This window comes from Oryzias latipes, chromosome 11 (genome assembly GCF_002234675.1).
Source record: "Oryzias latipes chromosome 11, ASM223467v1".
Classification (NCBI taxonomy): domain Eukaryota; kingdom Metazoa; phylum Chordata; class Actinopteri; order Beloniformes; family Adrianichthyidae; genus Oryzias; species Oryzias latipes.
Genome location: NC_019869.2, coordinates 13284690 through 13311159, shown reverse-complemented (window position 1 = coordinate 13311159; position 26470 = coordinate 13284690). Strand labels below are relative to the sequence as shown.

Genomic DNA, 26470 nt, shown 5'->3' with positions numbered 1-26470 from the left:
CATTAATAAAGGCTGACTTATTTAATAAAAAAAATAAAAATTATTCAATGTTTTGGCAAACTGTCACACTTGGGTCAGCAAGAGTTAATGGTTTTGCCAGAAAAGTTGCAAAATGATGCAGTTAAAGTTAAAAAAGATATGCCTAAACAGAACGTGGTTACTTGAACAGTTGGAGCCATCAAGCAGGAGTTTTTAATGAGTTCACTCCTCTTTCCCCCTTAAACACTGTCGCCTGCGACGACAAAATAACACATCCTCTTTGAACAAATCTACACCAAATTGCGCAGTTAATGTATTTCCAACAGATTGTGACGTGAAAAAAGGAGCTTTGTGTTTTTTTCTTCACTCCAGAATCCATTAGATTTACAGTAAAAGGTTTAATAGTTAAGATAATTGAAGGAATGTCAGAACTGGAACTAAAGCTCTGGTGTTAAAGAGTTAAGCATGGCAGCATAATAAAACCCTTTAAAAAACATAAATGAAAATCTATAAATACACCAAAATAAATTGTATCAATTGTGATACAATTGTATCTGAGTGAAATACAAAGTATGCCTCTCTCATTAATTCTGGCACATGCTCTTAAACAGACAGACTGTATTTGGGTTTTTTTGACCAAACATGAAGTTCTAAGAGGTAAAGGAGAATAAAGCTTGAAAGTTTGACCTTGTTAATATTTTTGTGTATAAAGATGATTTTGAAAAAAAAAAATGTGGTCATTAAAATAATTATCATAAAACATGTAGCCTCTAAACTGGTCCTGATGCTGGTCAGTCCTCTGTATCTCACATCTACTTTTTAGCAGACAAGATGGCACCAGAAGCTTTCCTTTGATGGATCCTTGAAGGAGCTGTGTGCGCACACGTGCAGGAACAAAACCGCTCTCACACACAGAGATATAAAACGCTCTTTACAGCGTATATCCATTTTCTCTCCCACAGCACTTTGAGGTTCCAGGATCACCTCTGACACAGGATGAGCTGGAGAAAAGGATTAGTTCGTCTTTGAAAGAGCTGATCTAAAAGGATCTCACCTCCAGACATCCACTAGCAAGCTGATAGGAAAGATGGAAATGAGTGAAAAACTTATAAAGACAAAATGTTCAAACTTAGTTCAGTTTTCTTCACAAAAAATGAAATAAGAACACTTTAGAGTGATGGTAAATAGTCAATGTAATTTGACTATGGTTTATCTAAATTTTTTGGTATCATTCTAATTAACTAAGTCTTCAGTGGCCAAATGTGTGTTTTTTTGTACACATTTTATGAATACCTAACATCAAAATAATCTATCATAGAACTGAATATTGTTCATAAAAAAATTAAACTCTGCTGACAAGGTCATAATAAAAAAGAAATACTTTCTCCAACATACAATACTCTTCATTCCAGGTTTTTAATAACTTGCTTTATTCAATGGGCAATACAGACTGATGGACTGAGTTTACTCCTCTGCTGAATGAAATAAAAAATAAAGATAAATACATTTTCACAGTATTTCAATCATGATGGTGTGTAAATCCCCTTTGGATGTAGGTTGCCATTTCTTTATACATAACATGAACCAAAAAGAACAAGAACACTCAAGAACATTCAAGACGGTGATTGAAGGAGATGAATAAATGTCGCAGTAATTTGTTTCTTTTGATAAAAGCCAAACTGGTGACATATATTTGTAGCATAAAAATGCAGGTTTTAGTTCCTGACTGAGTTTCTTTCCGTTTTTAATATTTTTTTTTTGTAACTTTGATTATAAAGCACCAATTTACAAACTAAGCAGAAATATAGAAATGTACAATATAAATATTAAAAATGATCATAATCCAATTTCCTCTACATAATTCGTGATTTTTTCATGCATACAGTGGGGCAAAAAAAACATTTAGTCAGCTGCCAATTGTGTGTCTCCCACTTTAAAAGATGAGAGAGGCCTGTGATTTTCATCATAGTTATAACTCAACTATGAGAAAGAATGAGAGAGAGAAAAATCCAGAAAAAACCCATTGTCTGATTTTTAAAGAATGTATCTGTTAATTATGGTTGAAAATAACTGTTAATTATTTATTTTGTCATATACTATTTGTTGGCAATGACAACTGTCAAACGTTTTCGGTAAATTTTTACAAGATTTTCACGAAGTGTTGCTGCTATTTCGGCCCATTCCTCCATGCAGATCTCCTCTACAGCGGTGATTTTTTTTTTTTTTTTTGGGGGGGGGGCTGTTGCTGGGCAACAAAGACTTTCAACTCCCTCCAAAGATTTTATATAGGGTTAAGATTTGGAGACTGGCTTGGCCACTTCAGGACATTAAAAAATGTCTTTGTTACCTGGGCAGTGTGTTTGAGATCGTTGTCATGCTGAAAGACCCAGCCTTCAACCTTCTTCCATCTGCAAGGAATTGCTGATGGAAGGAGGTTTTTATGTTGAGAGCTAGAAATCTTGCTTGTTTATGGATGACCAAATCATCCAACAACCCCTCTGCATTGAGGAGGTCTTGAATGATTTGTTGTTTTTCCAATGTTCATGTGTGTTTTCTGAGTTGGGCAGTCATTTTTCTGATCATTCCAACAGCACACAAATGCAGAATTTTTCCAATTTGGCATTTTTGTCTTAAGGACATCAACCCATTGATGCAATTGTAACTAAAGTGTTAACAAAAGTCACATTGTTTCAAATAAAAACTTCTAATTATTAGTGGTAAATTTAGGCTTTTCAATCAAAATTAAACCATGTTTTCATTCAGAATACATGTTATGTCCTGCTTTACCAAAACACTCCTGCGTTTGCTCCCTTCTATTTCAAATTTTAGGACCCTTTGTGGTACACGAGTCAAAAATCATGCCCACCCATAGTCTAACCCTTTAATGTTTAACATATAATATCTTAATTTATGTCTACAGATTAAATCCTAAATATGGAAGATAGTGTTAGAATAATAAAATTATTTTACATTAATTTTCAATGTTTTCCCAGTTTTTTACAAATTCCTGATAGTGAAATAAAAATTCCTTATTCCAAGTTGATGTAAATTTAACTGCAAATGTTGTACAACTTTTAGACAGTTGTGTTGCACGTTCTACTGTCTGTTATATTCTATTTTGCCTTTTTCTTTCAGTAAAAAAGATGACAGAGCTCAAATCTAGAGGTGTGAAGATGCTGCCAAGCAAAGACAACCACCACAAGATATCCGTGTGTAAGTCTTAAGCTGTCAGCAGCTGCACTCATTACCAGATACAATATATAAAAGTTCTGTTAAAGCTATTCCCTTTGCAGCTGAATCGGCTACCAGCAGTGTAAGTGTGCGAGTTTGAATTCCAAATTTTGGAGGTTTTATGGGATGCATATCTGCCTTTTGAATTCATTCAGTTATATTTTTTCCATAATTAAATTGAAATCTTCTGTTTGTTGTTAGATAATTGAATTGAAGCAGGGGAAAATATGTGTATTTCAACGTTCCTTTTGTTAGTCCGACTGGAAATCCATTATAACTGCGCCTACTCCACCAACCTGCACAGCTCAAGGTTTCTTGTAATGGATGGTCTTAGAAACAAATGTACTTTGTTTTTTTTGAGAGAAAAACAGACAGTAGGCTTATCTGTTATGATACAAAATGAGTACTTAAATTTAAAAAAAATCGTGTTTCATACCATTCTGAAACAAAAAATGTCATAGATTTTAATAAAACAAAAAAAAAAAAAACAGATTTAACCAAACATGGGAATACATCCAACATCTTCTCGTTTTGATACATTTGGTAGAACTTTTCTTGTGTATTCCCAAGTGTCCACATAATAGTTGGTGCGGCCTGCAGCTGAGTTTTGCTACGCTTCCAATATGAAAAGTTGTAAAAGTTGAAAAGACTGTTGTTGTATGATGTGTGTTTACCTCCCTTTTTTACTTTGATGTTGATCTTAAATTCCTGTCATCGTCAAGTCACAACATCTCTGAGGAAAAAACTGATTGCCTCTCTTATGTTTGCTGGAAAAAAATACCCAGTAGGCCCTTTATTACATTTTCGTCTGGTTATCAGAACAAAATAAATCTCAGGAGTTATTTGGTCTTGTCTGTCCATGACAGAAAAAAACAAAACAACAATGAGCACATCTTAATAAAGTAGCTTGTAGACTCTTTATTTTCTTGCTTTCCTGCAATAGTAAGTAAGTCTTGTATAATATTAAAGCTATGTTCACAACGTACGTTCAAAACTCTTGCATTCATGCATAGCTACAGAAGTCTCTGGGCGATTTGTATGAAACAGATGGTTAATAAACGAGCATTTCAAATGAAACCCGATCAAACTTTGACCAGTGAGGGACTTGGATTTAGGTATGGAGGGCATCCCTTTTACTTAATGGAAGTTCCAACTGTTCGAAAATTGATCGTGGAGGAGAAAAATAATATTTCTGCCCAGACGGAATTGTATGATATGGAACAGAGATGTGAAAGAAAAAAGCATGGAGCAAGATTTGCGAGCAATTTGCACCACTCTGACATTTTGCACCAAGCCTTATGTAGGCCCACTGTAGGTGGCAGACATGTGCTAGTTAACAGAAGAAAAAGCCCCTCCCTACCTTTCCAGTGTGAATACCATGGACTTTATCCACATTCAAGAACACTGCGTTTAGTGTTCTTGAACGCCCGCTAAATGTAAATGAGGATTTTCTTAATGGCTGCTGTTTGTACATTTGAAATACATGAACATCTAGAACTGTAATATTAATTTAAGCAAACGTACATGCAACTGATATTTGAAATAAAGGATTTGTTTGTTGATAGTTGCAAAATTTCCTCTAAAAACTTAATTATAGGTATTCTGCCAGTTTTTTGTTTTTTTTTAATCAATTTTCATATGCTAAGCCTGGGAGTTGAATCCCCAACCAACTTGTTGGCAGACAAGCTGTTGACAGAGGTGAAACACACCAGCAATAAAGTGATAAGCAACAGTTTCACAGACACAAATGCATTCATATTTAGTTAATGATTCGGAAGTGACAACTTCATAACAAGCTAAAATAATGTTCATGCAGAAGTGATCTAATGATCATACAACCTCAATTAGGCAATGGTAAAATCCCCTATTAACATTTGCATCAAATATTTAGATTAAGACTCCATTTTTATTCATGGAAATATTTTTTGAAAATGCTGCAAATTTAAAACCACTTCGATGATTTTTTTTTTTTCCCCACTGTTTTGCTATTACAACTTATGTAACCAAAAGATCTGAGACAACTGCTTTCATGTTTCGTAAACTGTATTGAAATGCTTTAGTCACATGCAGGTTTTGGGGTTGTCCAGGCCTGTGGAGGGTCATGGACGGGAACATCCATATCTTAAAGGGAGCACAGGTGTGTCTTGCAGTTCCCTTGAGGCTCCTGCGGCCACCTTAGGGGATGCCATGAAAATGGCATGTACCATGGTTGTGTGTGTGTGGTTAATGGATAGTAATGTATCTGTAAGGATAATGCAAGTTGAACACTTATGACGTAGGCGTGATGCTGTAGCACAGTGTCTTCATGCTTCAATCTAGTGGTCAGTAAGGTGCAAGAACTGGCAGCTTACAGACCCCGCACAAATAATGCATCATTATCTGTTCTGGTGAGTGCAGGTGCATCATTGCTTGCTCCTGTTCCTCCTTCAACTTTCGTTAGTTGAACCAACATTTTTAGTTCTCAAATTGCTTGAATGGTGGTTAATTAATTAATTAATTAATTAATTGTTTTAATAGATCCAGTCTGCAACTCTATAGCACCACAATGCTTAACCTTTCTACCAAAACCGTCAAAAACATCTCCAGAAAAATCACTATACTGGGTAAAACAATTACCAGGATTTGAATTTGGGAGTAAATGGACTTTATCTGAACACCACCACCCTACCCTACAACCAGCATGAAGACGAAGACTCAACCAAAACACACCAATGAGACTGCTTGGAGAAAACAGGAGGGTTTTCTGTACCACCACCAGTCTGTGATTTTATCCTTGGATTGTTTTGGTGCAAAGCCAAAAAATAAATCACATTTCTCAAAAAAAAAAAAAAAAAAAAAAAAAAAGATGAAGCCGTGACTGGAGCGCCACAGCCTGACATCTCAAGAGCAACTGGCTGGCCTGCTTTACCCTCAAAGCAATGACCTTCATCAGTCCCCGATCGTGGACGTGTACAGGAGTGTACAACTGTCAAAGGAAGGCGTGTCAGAAAAAGTCCCCATGAAACTGGCATACAACTCCACAACTGACTCTCACAATTTCTCCTGGATTTAATTAACATGACCTTGAAACCTTCACAAAATATAGCAAAGAGTGAAAAAAGAAGAATGCCACAGGAAACCTGAAACTGGCCTTAAAAGGTGAAAGTGTACGATTTTGCTGTTAGAATGTGTCCCTGAGCAGCAAGCATACACTGACTTACAGTTTTTCCAAGGAAACCATCTCTTAGTTGAGAGAAAGAATTCCTAACATTCTGGCTAAAATAGCCAACAGTTAAACATATGTTGGTGAATACTGAGACCACTGGCAACTCAAAACGACAATCAGAGCCTCTAAAACTGATCCTCTAGAGATGGTTGGCTCACCAAACACTTGATCTGCAGTGGCCACCTACTATCTGTAAGAAGTGCATTCAGCAAGGCTGTGAAGAAATGACTTTCATTCGGAATGTAAAACTCTGGCTTTGTCCAATTTCTGAAATTTAAAAAAACATACCATGGCAGCCGAGATGGCACAAAACAATTTGTGATTTAAAAGTTTTTCGGCTGGATCAAAACAAAGACCCTTTTAGACAAATTTAGTCCAGCTTCAGACAAAACCACAGCACTCGATAAACTAACAAATCTGCATCAACACTGATTCAGGAAAGAAAACGGTAGTTTGATTTTGAGTGAAACATGAAATTCTTCTAGACATGCCGGATGGAATTATCTGGTTTAGTCCATAGTTTTATCAGATCTCATCTTGGGTTATTTTGCTATGGTTGATCATGAATCTGAGAGTCTCCTTATGATGTGGAGTGCCTCAGGGTTCTGTTCTTGGACTTCTGCCGTACATGTTCCCCTTAGGTAAGATCATCCAAACTAATAATGTTTCATACCACAGTTTTGCAGATGACACTCAGCTTTATGTAGTTCTGACACCAAAGCACCATGGTCCATTAGATTCTGCCACTGCTCTGAACAGATAAACTCCTGGATGCAGTAAAATGTCCTTCAGCAAAACGATGACGAAACAAAAATTTATTATTGTATAAAGCAAGAAGGAAATGGGGAAGAAAACCGAGGAGCTGGTTTTTAGAGGAATACTGACCAACTATTGAGTTAGAAATCTTAGTGTCATAATAGACCTGAGTATCAGGGCTCCATCGAAGGCCACAAATTAGTCTGCCTTTTACTATCTCAGTCAAATAGTGAAACCTAAGAGATTTCCTGTTGTTGATTGAACGTGTGAACCTGATTCACACGTTCATCTCCTGGAGGTTGGATTAGTACAACAGTCTTATTTGTGCACATCCAAAAAAAATAATAGTTAATTCAGAACAACTGATACCAGATTCCTAACCAACATTTGGAGAACAGACTACGTCACTCCTTCTTTGACATCCTTTTATTGGCAACAGTTACATTTAAATGTAATTAAAAGAAGAAAAAAAAGTTGTGTGGAACCCAAATGCCTGTCGGCTCTCACACACAAACCTTCACAATCCTTGCAGAGTGCTGAGATCTGCTGGAAGCCTTATGATGGTAAAACACAGAGGCCGAACAAAACAGGGTGAAGCTGAGATGGAAGCAGCTTTTTGATGAACTCAGGTGTTCACAAAGTGTTTCTATATTTAAATCTAAGCGTTTCAGGAAAGCACTTTGAATTGGTTGTGTACTGTACATAAGGTGCTATACAACTGAAATTGCCTCGCCTATACTGTAACTTCACTGTCCCACTGTTGCAAAAATATTTTTTTTTTTTAATCTTTTATTTTCTCTTCTTCTGGGCAAATAAAAAGATGAACTATTATTGTTACAGAAGTCAGACCCAAAGGATGCACCGTCTGCTGTGGCTGCACCTCAAATAGCAGTTTGTAATTGCATTGGCTGGTCTTTCCACAGTGTCTTCTTCACCCTTGCCCTGTTTCATTCTTTAAGCTCACAGTTCTTCAGCTTTATTTGAACATCTGTCACGGTAACAACCTAATGGCTGTGAGTCACATGAAGCAACATAGACCTACAAATGTCTGTGAACAACCTGTTGAGCAGACATATGTTCTTTTTTTGGACAGCAGATGCATGATTTGATTTTTTGGATTACCTTGTATAATTCACTCCATCCATGTCTTATATTAGGAGTGCTGATTAATCACATTAATTGCAATTAATTAATAAATACATTAGCATGTTTTTATTTTTATCGTGCTAAGAAAAAAAACTCCTATTTTGATCTTTTAGTGTCACAATTTTAAATGAAAATACCTCAGAAGGGGGCTTACAAGACCAATTATTAGGTAACATTAAAAATAGGTTAATTAGATTGGGTAAATATTTGCAGGTCACAATTAATTAATCGCACAAAAGAATTGTTTGCATGACAGCTCTAACTTAAATATAAAACACACACACACATATCTTACTTTAGATTTTATTTTCCATTTAAATTCCTAAAACTTTGTATTGAATTATAGGTATAATTAAAAAACCTCCAGAAATGACGATAGTAGATCCAATGGGGCAACATTTGGGTAACAAAGCATTTCAGTTTAAAAAAAATATGACATTTTATGCTTAATTTATTTTCTATTTATGTCATTAATGAAATAGTTATTAGGTATTAGTATTCTTTTCTTGAGTGTGCTGCGGTAACACAAAGCTTAGGTGTAAATCAGCTGCTGTCTGGCCTCACTCTGGGACCTGGGCCAGTGAGCAGGTGTTCCATCGATTGGACCGTCTTTACCTTTGACCCCTTTCCCTGAGCACCACTCTCCCAATTCGCCAAGTTGATTTGACCCCTTTTGACTTGTCACCTCCACTATTTTGCACCCTGTGACATCATTTACCAAAGCTATGCTGGGAATGTGTGTAGAAATTAAATGTTAATACTCTTAGACCTCTTTAAAATTTATAAAGCTACACATTTGTTTCTACTTATTTGTCAGCGGTTAGCAAAACAAACACATTTGTTCAAAATATCTGGTTTTCATTTTTTCTAACACTTAGAAGACTGTGTTTTTGTATAAACAGAATGTAAGTTATTAAATGTTTTCATTGTTTTCGGGTAAAAATTCCATGACTCATCAGTCTCTGTTTTTCTTTTTGTCATCAGTATCTCAGATGGGTGTGGCACAAGGACACAACATGTGTCCAGATCCCGGGATTCCAGATCGAGGAAAAAGAAAAGGCTCTGACTTCAGGTAATTCCCATTCAAGTTTAGTTTAGTTTTTTTTTTTTTAATGTACCACAGACAACTATATGTTTCTGCATTAATAAACTGCTTTTTCTTGTTGATTCTTCTATCTAAACCTTTGGTTTGCCTACATTCTGTCCACAGACGTGGTGCCACTGTGCATTTCTCCTGCGATGAAGGTTATGAACTCCAGGGCTCCAAGAGCATCACTTGTCTCAGAGTGACAGACAGCTATGTTGGCTGGAGTGATGACCGTCCCATCTGCAGAGGTAGAGTTGGCTGTGTCTTTTCTATCCAGCCACATATGTAGTGGAGATGGATTCAATATGACCTCTATTTATGTTACCACTCTTAGGTTTTTTTAGCCTGTGACTCTGCTTTCATTTTGAGGCTGTGCACATTCCATTTCCATTCTTTTTTATATGCAATATTCACCATTCTGGTATGACTCTGCTGACTTTGACCTTTAGCCAAGATTATTTTGCATCAGTTTTTCAGCTGTGCTCTGTATATTGCTTCCCATCAATCCTGTCCTCTTCACCTATGACTATTTTTTGCCAGACAGTAAAAGCCAACAGACTGTCAGGATCATTTTACTGATGCTGATGTGGTCCTAGGGTCTCACTTTTTTAAGGCTACTCAAAAATTTTTGTGCTGGATCTAACTGTCCTTTTGCTCTTGCATCAGGTTTATTATGTAGAACCATCTGGAATCTGGATCAAAACTTGGATATTTCCAGTAATGCTCACCATTTTGGTTGGGGATAACATGAGGAAACATTCATGGCTGCGGATGTGAGGAACTGTAAGATAGTGGGAGAGAGTGTAAACGGAGAGCTTTCAGCAACAGGGAGGGGAGGGGGGGGGGGGGGGGGGTTGCTCCACACCTACACTTCCAGCCACAATCCAGAGGCAAATTTCTGATGAACTTGTGCCGCTCTGCAGAAACTATTTCCTAGAAAACTCTGACAAAACTCAATTTTGGCTAAAAACGGCATAATCGTATTTAAAAGACCACTGAGAGCTTTAAGTACAACAGCACTTTGGATTATCTTGAGTTGTCAAGTAAGGGTTAATGGCCGACAAAGTATGCATTATCACTTTTTAATGCACACCGTGGAAGCCTGAACCACCCAATGCGAAGCGAAGTGCGTTAAAAAGTGATAATGTATACTTTGAAGGCCGTTAACCCGCTCATACCATGGTCACTTACAAAAGAAATAAATAGTAACCAGTTTTTAGTCCTTAATTCTTGTTTTTTTTTACAATTTGGATCGCTTTTCTCACAAAAAGCAAACTATTTGTTACGTGGTGCGGCGCAACACCACGTAACAAATCGTCTGCGTCGCGCCACACCGCCGCTGCAGTCAAGATTCGGCGATATAAAGCGACATATACTGTATATGCTAAACTTTCCTATGGGTTGAATAAAGCCTCAGTTCAGAGGGAAGGTTCACCTCTTACCGCTTGTTTTTGTCCAAATGATGAAGCTAAAGGTTGTTTTAAAGAAGCCGGCGCAGTGATACAAAACATTTGAGCTAGGTGACCGGAACTTCTTATTTCACCGTGCGGTTATCCTGTGGTATATCACTTTTTAATGCACACCCAGCAGCCAATCAGAATCGAGTATTCACCCCGACCATGGTATAAAATAGGATAAATGGCATTAAAGAATAATTGAAAAGTGTGATTTTGTTTACAGCAGCAATATATCTCTAAGTAAGAGATTAAAAACCCTTTCCTCATTTTTTTTAAACTCTCGTTCTAGGCCTTCACATTCACCAATTCACTTACTGGCTCAAAGAACATTGGTGTGTGCATTTCACAAAGTGCTTTTCTGTACCATGTGAGGAAAGAGTTGGAGTTGAAGGTTGTGCCTAAGGACATGGATAGATGTGATGGCAGCAGCCCAGAATCTAGACATTGTCCCTTCATTTAGCTGTTGATTCCCTGACATCCAAAAAAATAGCTCCATGACCAGATTGATTCACTTGGGTTTTTCTACTTCGAGTTTTTAATCAGGTATATTTGATTAAAAAAAATCATAATAATAAAAACTGAATGAAATCAAACTACATTTGGGAGTTATATGCAAATTATTTAATATTGAAGTCTCCATGGAAAATTCCTTTCATCCTTTTAAACTAACCTTTATTAAGGTTAAAAGGATTGAACATTCTCAGGATAACTGGAGATCTATTTACATTTACAGATATTATTTTCTTTATTACGCTTCAAAAAATGTTGCTTTTGGAAAAACGTGTCTGACTGCAAATTAATTTGATGTATATACATATTTTCCTCTTTTTCAAAATCTGTTACAATGGAATTTGGTGCATTTATCTTACTGTCACACAGATATGTTTGGAGCCATAGTCTTTTAGCTAGTCTTCCTTTTTTCATTACTTTTGTTAAGGTCACCCCAACTGTTTGCACTTCCATTCTAATTATTTTAATATTTTACTCTTAACTCCTGCAAACATCTTTGAAAAAATTCAAGAAGGCTTTCATGCGGGCCACTGGGCATGTGTTCCACACCTGAAGGACCTCACTTTGACATTATTCATTAAAGTTGGAATAGTTTATTTAGCACTTTTCAATTACTTTTAGGCTCACTTTCAAATACAAACCTTTTCCTTAGTGGCTGACTTTCTTACTCTGGCTTGCAGACACCCTTGGGGTTTGATTATAAAAAAGTCACCTCGTCCTTTCAAGCTAGATTTGTTAACTCTTTAGTGACTTTTTAATTCAGAATATTTTATACACAGGGTCTCAATCAATCATTTGTTACTGTATATATTACTAAAGTGTACTAGTTGCGCTCTTATGAGTGTTTAAAATGAATAAAATAGAGGTTTTGCATGAAATATTTTTAGGTTTATGCATTGTATATGATTATGCATAACTTAGATGGACGTGTGTCTCTAATTTCCTATATGACCTTTAATGCTACTAGATGGCATATGCTGTTGAAGCGGGAAGGTTTTGCAGAATCATGTCACGTTTCACTTTCTCGACTAAAATGTTTTGTGTACAGAAAGAGTTTCCAAAAATATGTAGGGTTGTTTTTTCTTATTTTAATACTTTAAAGCTGATATGATTGGTGTAGATTTTTTTTTCCAGTTCCATTTAAAATCTTTTTTTACTGTTTTAGCAAATGGATTGACAGAATTTTTATTTAATAAATTTAATTAAGATAAAAAAATCATAACTTTATGAGATATAGTTTTAATCAAATAAGACACAGGTGATTTGTTAGTATTTGCTCACAAGAATGTTAACGTTGGATGCATAACTATTGACATGAATGTTCTAGGAAAAAAACACTTTATTTAGCCACTGTCTCTTATTTGATCCACACATTTTTTATGTGTTATTAATCATTATTTATCAGCAACATTTGCATTCTTTTAATACAGCAATTACTTATTTAAAAAAAAAGGAATAACCATAGATCAGTTATTCTCAACATAAAGTTTTGAAGATTAGCAAACCTTTCCCACCAAAAGTGATTTTGAGATTTCATGGAAGCAGCCATGAAATGGCCCTTCAACTGCCCCTAGTGGATTGATGATGAACTGCACGGCAGAAAACATGGACAATGTTATGTACAGTGGGTTTTTAAGGAGTTTTTGGATTATTCTAATGTGATAGGGGTCTCTGTTATACATGTATCCAAGATGAATGAATGGTTAAATAGGATTAAAAATATTTATTTGCTGATGTTAAGTTTGACATCCTTGCAAGTAGACAACTCAAATCAAAAAAATGTCTTTCCGTGACTTTGCATTAAAATGATGTAGAATAATAACACAGCGACCAGTAATTGACTTGGATCAGAAACGAGAAGCCCTCCTTTTGACCGCTTTCCTCATTATGCTTCTTTGTGGCCTTTTTTTTTATTTTTTTCTCATCACCATGGAGCTGCATGGTTACCCTGCGCCTGCATCCATTTTACAGCCTCTTAGGGGCCTCAGAACAAGGAAGTTCAGGCATACTCTTCCTGGCATATTCCACACACATTGTTGCTGAAAGAAAGCTTGAGCTGAAAGATCAAAGTAAAGCAACAGTAAGAAGCAGCACATTAGCAGAGCTGCAAAAGTGATTTATCCACAACTCTATTGAATTCAGACACAGAATCAAAAGTAGGTCATCTCTGCTTCATGTGTTCTACAAGCCCGACATCCAGTCACTGTGCTAACAACCACAAAGAAGACAAACTGTTACGTAAAGCTTTTTAGAAGATTATATGTCTGCATAAATGCCTTTGAGAACAAACAGAAGTAGCCTTAACCTCAGGAGCTTTTTGGGATGTTTGAACCCAAAGGAAAATCACGCCACAATAATGATATTTTGAAGATATGGAGCATCATTTGTGAATGGTTCCAAAAAACATTTTAACACATCTAATTGTTTCGTTTGTAAATATTCATTTTAAACAGACAACCTTCCCCCTTTTCTCCATTTTGTCCCTTAGCCCCCATGTGTGGAGGACAGCTGAGAGGACCCAGTGGAGTTTTCACATCTCCAAACTACCCAGTTCAGTACGACAACAACGCCAACTGCACTTGGATCATCACCGCCACTGATTTGTCTAAGGTAATTTAGTAATAGGTTGAATATTAGATTTCAATCTTTGTATTTCACTCATAATATTTTTTAGTTTGTTTTCTGTTTTTTTTTAATGGGGTCATACCGCCATAATGAATGGGAGAAGATGATTTCTTGAGAGGAAATGAAAAAAGTACAGAAAACCAATAAAATGACAGAGAATACACAAGCCATTATGTAAAGAAAAAAAAGCCTGATTTGATGGAGAGAAAAAGAGAACAAAGTGGACTGAAGGGCTAAAGAAAGGCTTTGAATGGATGCTTAGAGGATATCATGGGAGCATCATCACTCTTCTGGGCAGGACATTGACCTTGGAGTTATGTCCAAGGTCATCAAGCTGCTTCACTGCCAAGGTCTATCTAAATTCTAACAACACTGTTTTATAAATTGGATTTCCTTGGAAAAGTGTTGAATGAAAGATTGCATAAGAGCCGAGAGGGTGAAGAGGAAGTTAGGAGATAGATGGACTACGGAAACATTTCGATTTTAATAAATCTTATGCACTGATATAGACACCAGCGTTTCTTGTTTTGTCTCCCTGTGTCCATTGTGAATGTCAAAAGTGTTTCTTCCAGTTGAAGGTGAAATATATTTCCAATCAGGTCCATCTATATGAACCCAGATGGACACAAATGCAGAGAATCCTGAAAAATACTTCAGAACATCTGTATTTTTTTGGATTATAAATTGCCCCAGAAGCAGCAGCCAAAGACTACATAATAAAGAAGAAAATAAAATATATAAATGTATATGTGTAAAAAGTCACAGGAGTCAGGAGTAAATACTGATACACTTATCTACAATGCCTTCTAGAAGTTGTTGCTATTATTATTATTATTATTATTATTATTTTTAAACATGCAAGTTGCACCCCTGACAGAGCTGCAAAAAAGAAAAACAATGAAGTCCAACTCCGATCATCTTTTGATCAATTTTTTAAAGCATTCCCAGTGGTCCTTTAATTATGATTAAGTCGTTTTTGGCCAAAAGGAACAAACTTGTCGTTTTCTAGGAAATAATTTGTGGAATTTGTCTGAGCTGATCCAGATATCGGCTCAGACGAGGAAAACAAAGACGTACCTGGAACTATTTGTCTGTAAGTGGATGCAGCTTATGTCCTGCTGATTGTAGTATCTACGTAACATCTACAAGCTTTTAAAAACAGCTTCTTTTTTCTGTTCTTGATACACCATGACTTGAATAAAGAATTGTTAAAAAAACACACAGTGTTATTCTTAATTTTATTTTTATACATCCTCCATCACGAGAGAAAAGCTACAAGAAAATGTTAAAAACTCCTAAAACACTATTTTTAATTGGAGTGCGTCTTTAAAAGAGTGTTTCAGACAGCAGTTCACAGCATGCAAAAGAAATTACCTACATTACAAAACTCCTATTGTCCCAGAAAGTCTTTTTTTTTTTTTTACTTTGTTTTCAAGATAAAAACCTAAACCTTTCAGGGACTGTAAGCCAAATTCAATTTATAGTCACCTTTTCATGCTAAACTCTAAAATGTATTAACATATTTGAAAACAAAGCCATTTACATTGTTCTCTGTTCTGTTTTTTAATGGAACAAATGCAATTTTATTTTTTTTTTTGTCAAATCAAGTTGTTCTTGTGCTCACAAGCATCTGGTCTTGTGTACACATGATAAAAAACAAAAAAAACATTTCCATGTGTTTATCCAATGGATTGATACAAGCACAATGTGTTGTTTTCCTTTTGGTTCAGTCATCCTCTCTGATTTTTTATTTTCTTTTGTGTGTCATCGAGTTAAAAAAGGAGACCCACGAGATGACTTAGCAGCTAAATTTGACACATTGTGACAAAATCTGCTTTACTTTACCAGTTCATCAAGATGATATCTTACAGCTGCACTGCAACATGGTTCCATTGTTTGTTTGGATGGGTTTTTCTTTTCTTCTGTACTTCAGCTTCGAGCTGTCAGACTGGAGGCCGGTCTGTGGTATGAAATTCTATTTATCAACCGATCTGACCTATTTTGGCCACACATCATCAATCTTTTCTCTGCACCTTGGCAATTTTCATTAGGCACGAGGTTTAACATAGGGCAGGATGCAATTTGCATTTATATAAGCTTTTTCATTAGGCCTTGCTCTCTTAGCCGTCTGAAAACATTAAGAATTTGGCAGAAATCATTGGCAGTCAATTTAAAGTAAGAGACACAGACATTTTTTCTTCATATTTCTTTATTATTGTCTTTGTCTCGTCAGCGGTTTGTTTCATCATAGTCATACCTCTTTTTTGTGTTCTTATGGAATAATTAGTTAAATATAGAAAAGGGTTGGACATGAACCATGTTTCATTAATTCAGAAGTCTTTTTATATAAATTTCTGTGTCTGACACTCAAAAATAGGTGTAAGTAAAAGGATTTTATCTTGCTACTGCATTTCTGCCTGCTTCCACAGAGTATAACTCTTCTCTAACCTTTTCTGCTCTGTGCATTATCCTTGAAAACAGCCTCAGATCCCCTGTCTCCTCCCCTGACGTGCTTCAAGTCTTTTTCAAGTCTGTTCAAACAGGCCACAGAGGTGTTTAACCTCCTGCTGCTTTGACGAGCAGACTAGAAGTCACGGCGAGCATCTGCCAGACAATCCATTATTCGAAGAGTGGTATAAAAATCAAAATTTAGATGGATTACAATCTGTTAAGCCCACACATTTCTCAGTTTGCTGAATGCTTCTGTTTAGTTTTACGTTAAAAACTCTTAATGTTTCTAAAATAATGAATTCGAACAGATTTTTATGGAATGAAAAATAGCAAAAGCATGCATTTAAAAATGTGAACAAGAATTACTTTATTTTCCACACTATTGGCCACATCGGTTTATAAGGCGTACTGACAATGAATGGTCTAGATTTTAAAAAATTGTCACATTTAAGACGCACCGAGCTATAAATGAGCACATTAAGCGAGACAGAAAAGTCAGATGAGTCCATCAGTCAGTCTGACTGTGTTCACAGTGACTCTAGAACTTGTTCGTAACACGCTACACATTAGAAATGTTAGCCGTGTTAGTGTATTCACTATACCTGTAACTTCCAGCCTTGTCAGTAACAAGTAAAAAAAAAAAAAACACAGTTTGACAAAGCTGCACATTAGCCACCCTTCCATAGAAATTTCCCAGAATTCTCCACGATAAACCAGTGTGCATCAATGCTTACTAGATTAGGGAACATAGACCACAATACATTTGATTTGAACATTTTTTACCCAAAAAATAGATTTAAATGTAATTTATTAACAAACCATTGATGTTTTCGTCAAATGTTCGCATTGATTAGCTTTTCCCTTGGTGACGCTGTATAAAAAGAAAAAATGTAGTGAGCATGATGTCTGAATTGCTTTTAAAATCCAGGGCACTAAATAGTCTTGCACTATGTTGTTTTTTTTAGTATTTAACTCTTGTGCTATCCTAGGCACTTTAATGTTGGGAGTTGGGTCATCTAGACCTACTAGACAGTGCTCTGAACCTTTTTTCTTCAATGATTTGTGTTCTTCACTGGTGTCCATGGATTACATGAAATCTTTCCACCTTAATCCAACTTTGTCATTTTAGGGATAACATGTCAATGCAAGGGTGGGGTCATCTAAGATGGCACAAGGGTTAAGGAGCAGGGAGGAAATTCAGACATAGCCAGTCACTCCTAACTTTGTTAGCAACATGAAAAATTAACAGGTTGATACCGCTAAAACAAACCTTACTGTGACTATGCAAACTCCCAACTTTTTTAGTAACATGTAAAAAAAATATTTTTGACAGAGCTACGTGTCAGCCGCATTGGTGTATTTAAAATATGGTAAATGCCGAAAACGTATATAGTACTTTTCTACCTTCCTCGAAGGTCCAAAGAGCTTTTCAGTCCTAACCTTGTTAGCAACCTGTGATAAACAACAGTCTGACACCACTTAGCTGCGTTAACATAATTACAATAACAGTCTTGTTTGTAATGCGTAAAAAAACAGACTGATATTACTAAAACAAACTTTACTGTAACTATGCTAACTCCCAACCTTGTTAGAAACACGTCATAAACACATTTTGACAGAACACCATCTACCTCTCAAAACCAGATTATAAGGCGCACAGTCATTTTTCTTTTTAAAAATAGGCTTTTGAGTGCGTAAAATACGGTAGATATGTGTTGATTGGCAGAAACAAGGAATGTCACAGATGAAAAGGGGTCTGTTTTCTCTGCGTCTGCTTTTACAGATCATTCAGGCATCTGTCATCTACAGGTGTCTTTGGTGCTGTCCCCTCTGTTGTCTAGGTGATCAAGCTGACCTTTGAGAATTTTGACGTGGAAAGAGGTTATGACACTCTTACAGTGGGAGACGGCGAGGTGGTAGGAGACCAGAAAACCATCTTCCACGTGTGAGTGACCTTTAACTTCCACCTCTAATCCCTCTTTTGTTCTGCAGCCTCCTTTCATTTAACAGTCATGTTGCATGAAATCAGTATGCTGAACCCTTAGCCATCACTTTTCTTCTGCACTCCACATGAATCTCCTCTGTCTTTGCCTCCAGCCCGTAGTCCTCATTGGCACAGTGCGTCTTTTGTTGCATCACTACCTGATGCAGTCGGTGGCATAAAAAATAAATGTTGCACCACATTGTCAGTCGTGTTTCTTCTTCAGTATGAAACTGCATCACAGGCTTTTGGTGCTGCATTACATGTTGGCTCTCTCAAGTGGGGTTTATGCTGCCAGATGCTTTGAAAAAATGTCACAGGTTGCTGGTATTTATTCAACATATATTTATAGAACATTTTAGATGTAAAACCACGTTAATAAATTTGTTGGAAGTGGTTGGACACATGTGGAGATAAACCATTTTAAGAGGAGGATTTCTAAAACAAGGATTTTCTTGGCTTTTATGGACTATTAGTAGGAGCAGAAAATGCTCAGAAGTATATTTCTATAAATCACTGAAGCAGGCAAGGGTGTGCAGTAGGTAGCAATTTATGTCGTGTATCATAATGTTACAAGCATAAAAGTGCTGCAGAATTGTGTTAGGCAATGCAGTTCGATACACAACTAAGGTAAACATTAAGTAGTATCAAGACACATAACTGGTACCTCTTAAAGGGCCTGTATCATGCTTTTCTTAAGCCTTTCAGAGTAAACTATACCCATATTTATGATAATATATTACCTTAGACACACTAAAGAATGAATGTAATGAAATATGAGTTATTTTGGCTGTCCATTTTCTTCCTACTCTGAAGTAAGATGACTCCATCTCTGAGGCAACGGCTTTCTCTCCTTGTGGGTGTCGCCCATTTCATGACGTCAACCTAGAGCCTCAGCAGTATGTCTGTCTTTTACCCACGAAAACAAACAACATCCAAACTTTTGCAAAGATGGATGTGAATATTGCGGAGCCTTACAAAAGCGTTTTCCCAATCATCGCTAGCTCTGTGAAGAATGTGTGCGTTAGCCTGGGAGTGGCACTGGCAGTGCAGACTGTTCCTGGAAGGGCCTGTTCCCCACTTTGTGACATCACAATGTGAGAACCCGCTCGTTTTCGTGGATTGGGAGGGGCTGGTGCTCAGAGAGCAGGTTCTTAGAGGAATACTCAGAAATGCGTGAAAGAATCAAAATACCACTTTGGGGTTGTTTTTATATATATATATCCTCCATCCTGATGATGGAGACGTTAACAAGACCTTAAAAACCCTGTTGTGGCACTTAAAGAAAATTAAAGTCTGTAAATTGAAAAACAAAAGTTGAATAATTGAAAAAATAACAAACAAAAACATAGCATTTCTGAAAATTTTGATCATATTTGTTTGTAAACAAGTGGCAGAAAAATATTATTCCACCCCTTTCCCTTACATGTTTTAGCTTAGTCACTTTCAGTTGTGTTAAAATCACATAGTACTTTATACAATTCAGTTTAATAAAATATGATATAACATTAAATGTAAGGACATCTGTGAATACTTTTTTAAACAATTCACTCTTATTAGAGTACTTGAAGAAAATAAAAAAAATAACCCTCTAGTGTGTTTTCGTTTCCTCCCACGAGTTCACACAAACTTTACAAAAAAAGCAGAAAAACATGAAGCTGACTTGTTCAGACAGTACTGCTCTGTTTCAGATCTAAATTTAGAATCCTTAATCACTTACTCTGCAGCAATACACTTCCTAATTAGAGTTGGGTGGAATTACTATTCAAATAGGATTAAATTACTTCTTTGGCATTGACTGATCTTTCCCTACTTTTTACTTTCTTCTCCCCAGTTGCTTTACTTTAGAAGCCCTAGATAAAACAAGAAGAAATCCTCGGGTTAGGCTCACTCAAAACAGTTTTTAGGGTATTTTTCTCTTCACTAGAGACCTCTGACAATGAAAAATACTTCAGCTAGAGCTTTTTTCTACTTGCATTTGCAATGTTTTGAATACGCAGCTGGTGCTATTTTGTTGAGAGCATTTACACTCCAGTTACTCTTCAGTAAGTGGGGTCCTGTTAGAAACACGAAACAGCTGTTCTAAGGACGGGCGTGAAAGACTGTGTGTTGTTTTGCAGCCTGTCTGGTACCACCACTCCAGACCTCGTGGTAAGCACCAGCCACCAGATGTGGCTCAACTTCAAAACGGACGACACAAGTGGCTCCCTGGGCTTCAAGGTGTCCTACGAAGGTAAGGGGCTCTCCCAAAGTGGGATGTTACGCTACAATCACATGTCACAACAAATTTAGTGGCGCAAGACTCACAGGATCCTGGAGACTTGTTCTGCAATGTGCCGTAGTCACATGGTACATGGTAGTCACCTGTACAGGTTTTTGGCTTGTCCACGCCAGTGGAGAGTTGGAGGCCGCATCTTGTGTCTTAGAGTTCCCTTGAAGCTCATTGGGCAACCCTTACAGAAGTCGCAAAAATGGAATATACCTGGGGCTGCATGAAATGAGGAAAACTCAAGATTTGTGATATTAGTGATCAATATTGTGATAACGATATAACTTGCATGAACAAATAGCAAAACATCCAAAAACATAGTTTCCATTTCACTGCAACAGTTTAATAAGAGTCAATAAAACTTAAATTATACTCCAAATGACCTTTGTCTACATAGAAAGCTAACATCTAACATAAAAGGGATCCATCCGATAGGCCAAAATGCATAAAGGGATTTATTTGATTTGTTAAATACTTCTAGCTGCCAAAGATTATTTTGGCACATTTAAGGTTGAACCAAGGTGGCTGACGCGCCTACAGCTCTTGTTTGTGAAGACTGCAACTCAGATCACTGCCACCTTCCAGCCACTATTCAAAGGCTAAGATCTGAGCTTAAGGAGAAATACAACTTGATTGATAAAATACTCTGTTTCAGCTTCACAGTCAAATTATATTACATACCTCCATCAATCAGTCATCGTGGACCAAGCCAGTTGCTCCCTGTCACAGACTCTTCCATGGTCTGGAGGAAAGCCCGCTGAAGCGGAAGCTCACTCCAGCTGCTCCAACAGCAATATTGTGCAGCTCTGTGGCGTGACAGACGAATTGGAGCCGACCAATGACTTCCGAGGCCCAGACAACCCCAACTCTGGAGGGTCGGTTCGGTTTCCAGCTGACCTTGAGCAGGAAAAGGCCGATGCGGGTCACAGGGACCCGGCCCTCAGCTCTACACCCAAGCTGTCATGGGCGGAGGTGACACGCGTAGCCGGAGGAGCCATGGGCCGAAACCCGATCCTGCTTGCTCGGCTAAATTGGCACTCTCCAACCGCTATGCCCCCGCTGGCTGAAAGATCCGGGACCCGCTGATCAAACCAACAGAACCCACCCGGACCGGGGTTGTATCAGCATCGACTTCCTGCAGTCTCATCTCCCAGGGTTAGTGCCGGACATGTTCCGAGGGAGCCTTCCCCTTCTCGGCTACGATCAGAGTTCTGAATTTGGGAGCGACGTCCACTGCGGCCTCTGGGGCCGCTTCGAATGAGCCTGACTGGCCCACTGCCTCGCGGGAGCCACGCCACAGCACATTTTCTCCAGGAGCTGCAGCGCCAGGCCTGACGCCCCCGCCATCCCTTTGTGCTCCGCCGCAGGAGTGAAGCGCCACCGGCTGCTATGTGAGGCGGTAACCCGGCGCTCGGGCGAGCCCTTCCGGGGTTTGGAGAAAACCTCGCCCAATCATGTTCTGCAACCATTCTTTTAATGGTTTATAAATGTTTTAATGGTCTTGGGACTTCTTAGTTAAATGATATTATTTTAAAATATGAACCCTCGCGGACCCTGAGGTCCTCTGGCACTGGCCTCCTAGTTGTTCCTAAGGTGAGGACCAAAACGTATGGTGAGGCTTCGTTCTCACATTACGGTCCTCCCCTGTGGAACAGTCTGCCGGAGAACCTCAGGGCCGCATAGAGGTTTTTAAGAAGAGGCTCCAGACCCACCTTTTTAGTCTGGCTTTTACATGACTTTTGTATTTGCTTACGTTTTTTTTAATTAATCTATTTATTAATTTATCTATTTTATTTTATTTATTTTTTAAGGACTATTATTATTATCTTTATGTTTTTAATATCCTACTCTTTTTATTTTTATTATACTTATGATATTTAAGGTTATGTTTTAATCATCTTACGTATCTTATTTTTTAATTACTAATATTGCTATATCCTATTTTAATTTTACCTGTAGGAGGTACTGTTGCTGCGGTGCCCGTTCTCCTTGGGCTGGCTGGGGTCCCGCTCTGTGGTCTAATAGCTGTAGAGTGGGCCCTAAGCTGCTCTGTGTTGGGTGGGGACTGTGATAATGACCCCCGTGGTCGGGCTGGGCCTTGGAATGAAGGAATCCCCATGATATCATTTCCTCACAGCAGTACCAAGCCAGACCTTCTTTTAGCTGCAGTTCTTTGTGTGTTCAGGGTTCTACTGGGGGAACAGGGTGGGTGGAGGGAGGAATCTGGTGAGGGAGGGGTCCTATCTGTTATTGTCCTGTGTTTTCTGTTTTTAATAATTTTCATTTTTTGTGATTATTTTATCTTCTTTTACGTTAAGCGCTTTGTGTTTTCTTTACTGAAATGAAAGGCACTATATAAATAATAAAGTTTGAGTTTTTGCGATATGCATATGCAAGTGTGATAAGTGTTGCTGCCTTACGGTACATTTTATGTTACACTATAGGGATGGGCAATTCCACACCTTAAGGGCCAGTGTGTCTGCATGATTTCTACCTATCCAGGCCCTACTCATGACTGATTACTTGGTTCTGGTGTGTCCAGCCTATTAGAAAATGCCAGAGCAGGATATGTTGGAAAACATGCAGGAAGGCAGCCCTCGAAGCCTGGAGTTGCCCATCCCTGCACGAGCACTGGCTCCTTACTGACGAGGCAAATGCATAATATGTAAGTGCCCATGACATGCCCATGCAAACTATCTTCTGATTGTCTAATAAACCTCATTTATAAAAGTCAGGCCAACACGAGGGGGGCGCATTTATCACTTGAACAGCAGTTCGGGTGGTTTAAAAAATTAAAAACCCATGCGACAGACCTGCGTTTCACCTACTTCAGCCGTACTTATGTGTTGTATAAGCACTTTCTAGGACTTGTCACCCACAGCATACCTGTAGAAACCTGCTCTTCAAGTTCACTAAGTGGTCTGATATCTTGATAATCTTTTGATACTATGTACAGGCCCCCATTCAGGTTTGCCCATTCTTCATACAGGTATTTTAATAAAACTAAGAGTTTGACTTAAATTAATTGATACTTTATACTTTATTATACATTTATCCCACAATGGGGAAATTCTTCTCCGCATTTTGACCCATCCCCTGGGGGGAGCGGTGAGCTCCAGGCTGGCCGCGCTCGGGGGGGGCGACAGCTGGCTGGGGGGAGCGGGGATTGATCCGCTCAGTTCTTCAGTTGTTGGACGACCTGCTCTACCGCCTGACCTAAACTGCCGCCTAACGTCCTTCCTAACGTAGTATACTGTCATTCCTTGTTCTAAATGACGCTGTGTTTAGTTCTGTAAACTCAGATCTGTGTCATCTGTCAGAAAATCTTCCACCACTAAAATTATGCCACTTTGTCAATTTTTCCCACACTTCCAATTATGATAAAGAAAAGTTTAACAGAACTTCAAATGACACAGATGTTGAACAGATGATAACGTGGGTGAAAGATGACATCAGTAGGAGCTATTTTACATCTGGACTGACAATCAGAAATAAAATCTGTGACTAAATCTATAAATGCTAAACAGTTTGAGATGCAATGGAAGTTTCTATATTCCAAAGGTCCAGTGATGCATGTGTGTCTGCTGTTTGTATCCTGCTATCCCATTGATTTGGACTATAATAGGTTATTTTAACATATTCAGGTTAACGTGGAATTCTTAATACATAAACGGATGTGTGTGTTTGTGTTTGCAGTCATGTGGTGATAATGAACAAAGAGTGTCACTGATGGTGTGTTAATTAGCGTATGTGTTGTGTCTCTCTGTGTGAGTGTGGGGTGTTTACCAGGGCTTTTCTTCTAGATGAGTCCGCTGCTTGCGTCTCAGAAGCACAGCAAGTCCTCTGTCTTGCCTACAGATGCTTATTTTTCCCCAGTAAAAAATAACAGAGAAAGTGGAGCAGCATGCTGAACCAAAGTGTAATTAAAACAATGAGTTCTACTTAATGAAGGGAAGAAACGCTTTGAAACACTTCACCTCCCAGATTGGAGGAGCCAAAATCTAATTTGCATTCTCAATTACATGTATTTTAAACCTGATGATCAAGTGCTGTTGCAGGCAAAATCATACCAGTAAACCCCCAGCGCTCCATACCCACATTTTTCTCTGTATAGTGTTTTTCATTTTCTTTTTTTCTTAATATGTAATGCCTGCAAACAAGATCAGCGTTATTGCAAATGTTCAGCTCGTCGATAAACTCAGCCAATTCAGGACTTCATACTGGCGCTGACGATGTATGAGTTGAATCATGCTGATTTATTTACATCTTTATGCAAATGCATTCACTAGCCGTTGATTTGATGTTACAAAAGCAACATCATACCCTACATATTTTTTACCTCCTTGCTGGCAGCATCCGGAAAATTTTCAGTTTTTGGATTGACATGTTTATTTCTTCTCCGCTGACTTTCTCAAAGCCTCACAAACTTGTGTAAATTCAGCCATAAGTTCAGAATTCATCTTTCGGTTTTAATAATGACGAATCAGTAGAGGTGTAACTATTAATTGATTAATTGATTTATATTCATGTGATCCAACCAGAATGGTTTGTGTAATACAAGTTGTTAATTGAATCAAATCGAATTGATCTATACCGTTGTAAAATCCTTTCAAAAGTAAATGGATTATATTGACCTTGGAAAATACCATCTGGATTGAGACACTGTAGGGTTATTTTACTATAACGTAAAAACAACTAAGTGCATTACAGCACACAGTACACGTGATGTCAGCAGAAACCGATCAACCATCATTCAAGTCCAGTGTGTGGTAACACTGTGAATTTAGCAAAGACGTGTGACCATACAGTATGCCAGAAAGTTGCAACAATGTTCCCTTTGGATTATTTTGATGTAGAAAACAACAGTGGGCTGAACCCGATGAAACTAAAATGTCAATGGATTTGCCATTATTTATTTGTTTACTTGTTTATTTGTTCACTTTTAATTTACACTTGATTATTTTGTACACCAAAAAATACAAGGAATGTGGAAAACCTCATCTGCACTATTCAGTATCCAGGTATTTCTCCCTGAGTCACTCCAGTTTTTGGGTTAAAGATGTCCTGGATCCATTTTAGGTCAGTGAATTAAATCATTCAAAACTAGTCAAAATAACAAAGACACATTTTATAAGGAATTTTGAGAGAAATTGTTGTTGAAATGAATCGTTACACCCCTACTAATTAGAAATGTTTGCTAAATTATTTTCCAATAAAATACTCCAGTTACTAAAGTTCAACATCAACTATTATCTGGAAAAAAATAATAGAGTTAAAAATTTAAAGGATTATATTTCCCATTTGGTGTCTCACCTCTGAAGTGTTATGCAAAGTGAATGAGTAAATTAAACTGATTATTCCCTTTTATAAGATTGTATCTTATATCCTTACTCGTGTTGGGCTTGTTTTCTCTATGATGGAGGAGGTAGTAATTATTAATTTTCACTTGTGGACCAATGCAGTTGCATCATATAGAGGCGAGCGTAACCACAAACACAGATGCAAAATAGGATTGGACAGATTTGTGAAAGGTGTAATGTAGTTTGGACTCTTGACAGTTTTTGACACACTCATTTTTGAACAAGTTGTCTTTAGTAACCATCTGGCAGTAATTGCTGAGCTTGAATAGGAATCTACCACGCACTTTACCACGCACTTTTACGTGGCGTTGTGTTACTTTCCATTAAGAAAATGATTATTCTCAGACAACAGATACAGGAAATAAAACAAACATCCTCGAGTGTTTTTAAAGTGTTTCAATCAGCCCTGGACA

At 37.6% G+C, this 26470-nt stretch overlaps 1 protein-coding gene across 3 annotated transcripts in view; it reads left to right on the top strand.

Annotated features, from left to right (window-relative positions):
- The window catches only part of csmd2 (CUB and Sushi multiple domains 2), a 279666-nt gene that overhangs the window by 121890 nt on the left and 131306 nt on the right, over window positions 1–26470 (top strand). For all 3 annotated transcript variants that reach the window (XM_023959868.1, XM_023959867.1, XM_023959870.1), the window contains exons 7-12: window positions 3115–3192; window positions 9302–9389; window positions 9528–9652; window positions 13860–13981; window positions 18289–18392; window positions 20549–20661. In XM_023959868.1, coding sequence (XP_023815636.1) covers window positions 3115–3192; window positions 9302–9389; window positions 9528–9652; window positions 13860–13981; window positions 18289–18392; window positions 20549–20661 — 630 coding nt within the window. The remainder of the gene's footprint in view (window positions 1–3114; window positions 3193–9301; window positions 9390–9527; window positions 9653–13859; window positions 13982–18288; window positions 18393–20548; window positions 20662–26470) is intronic.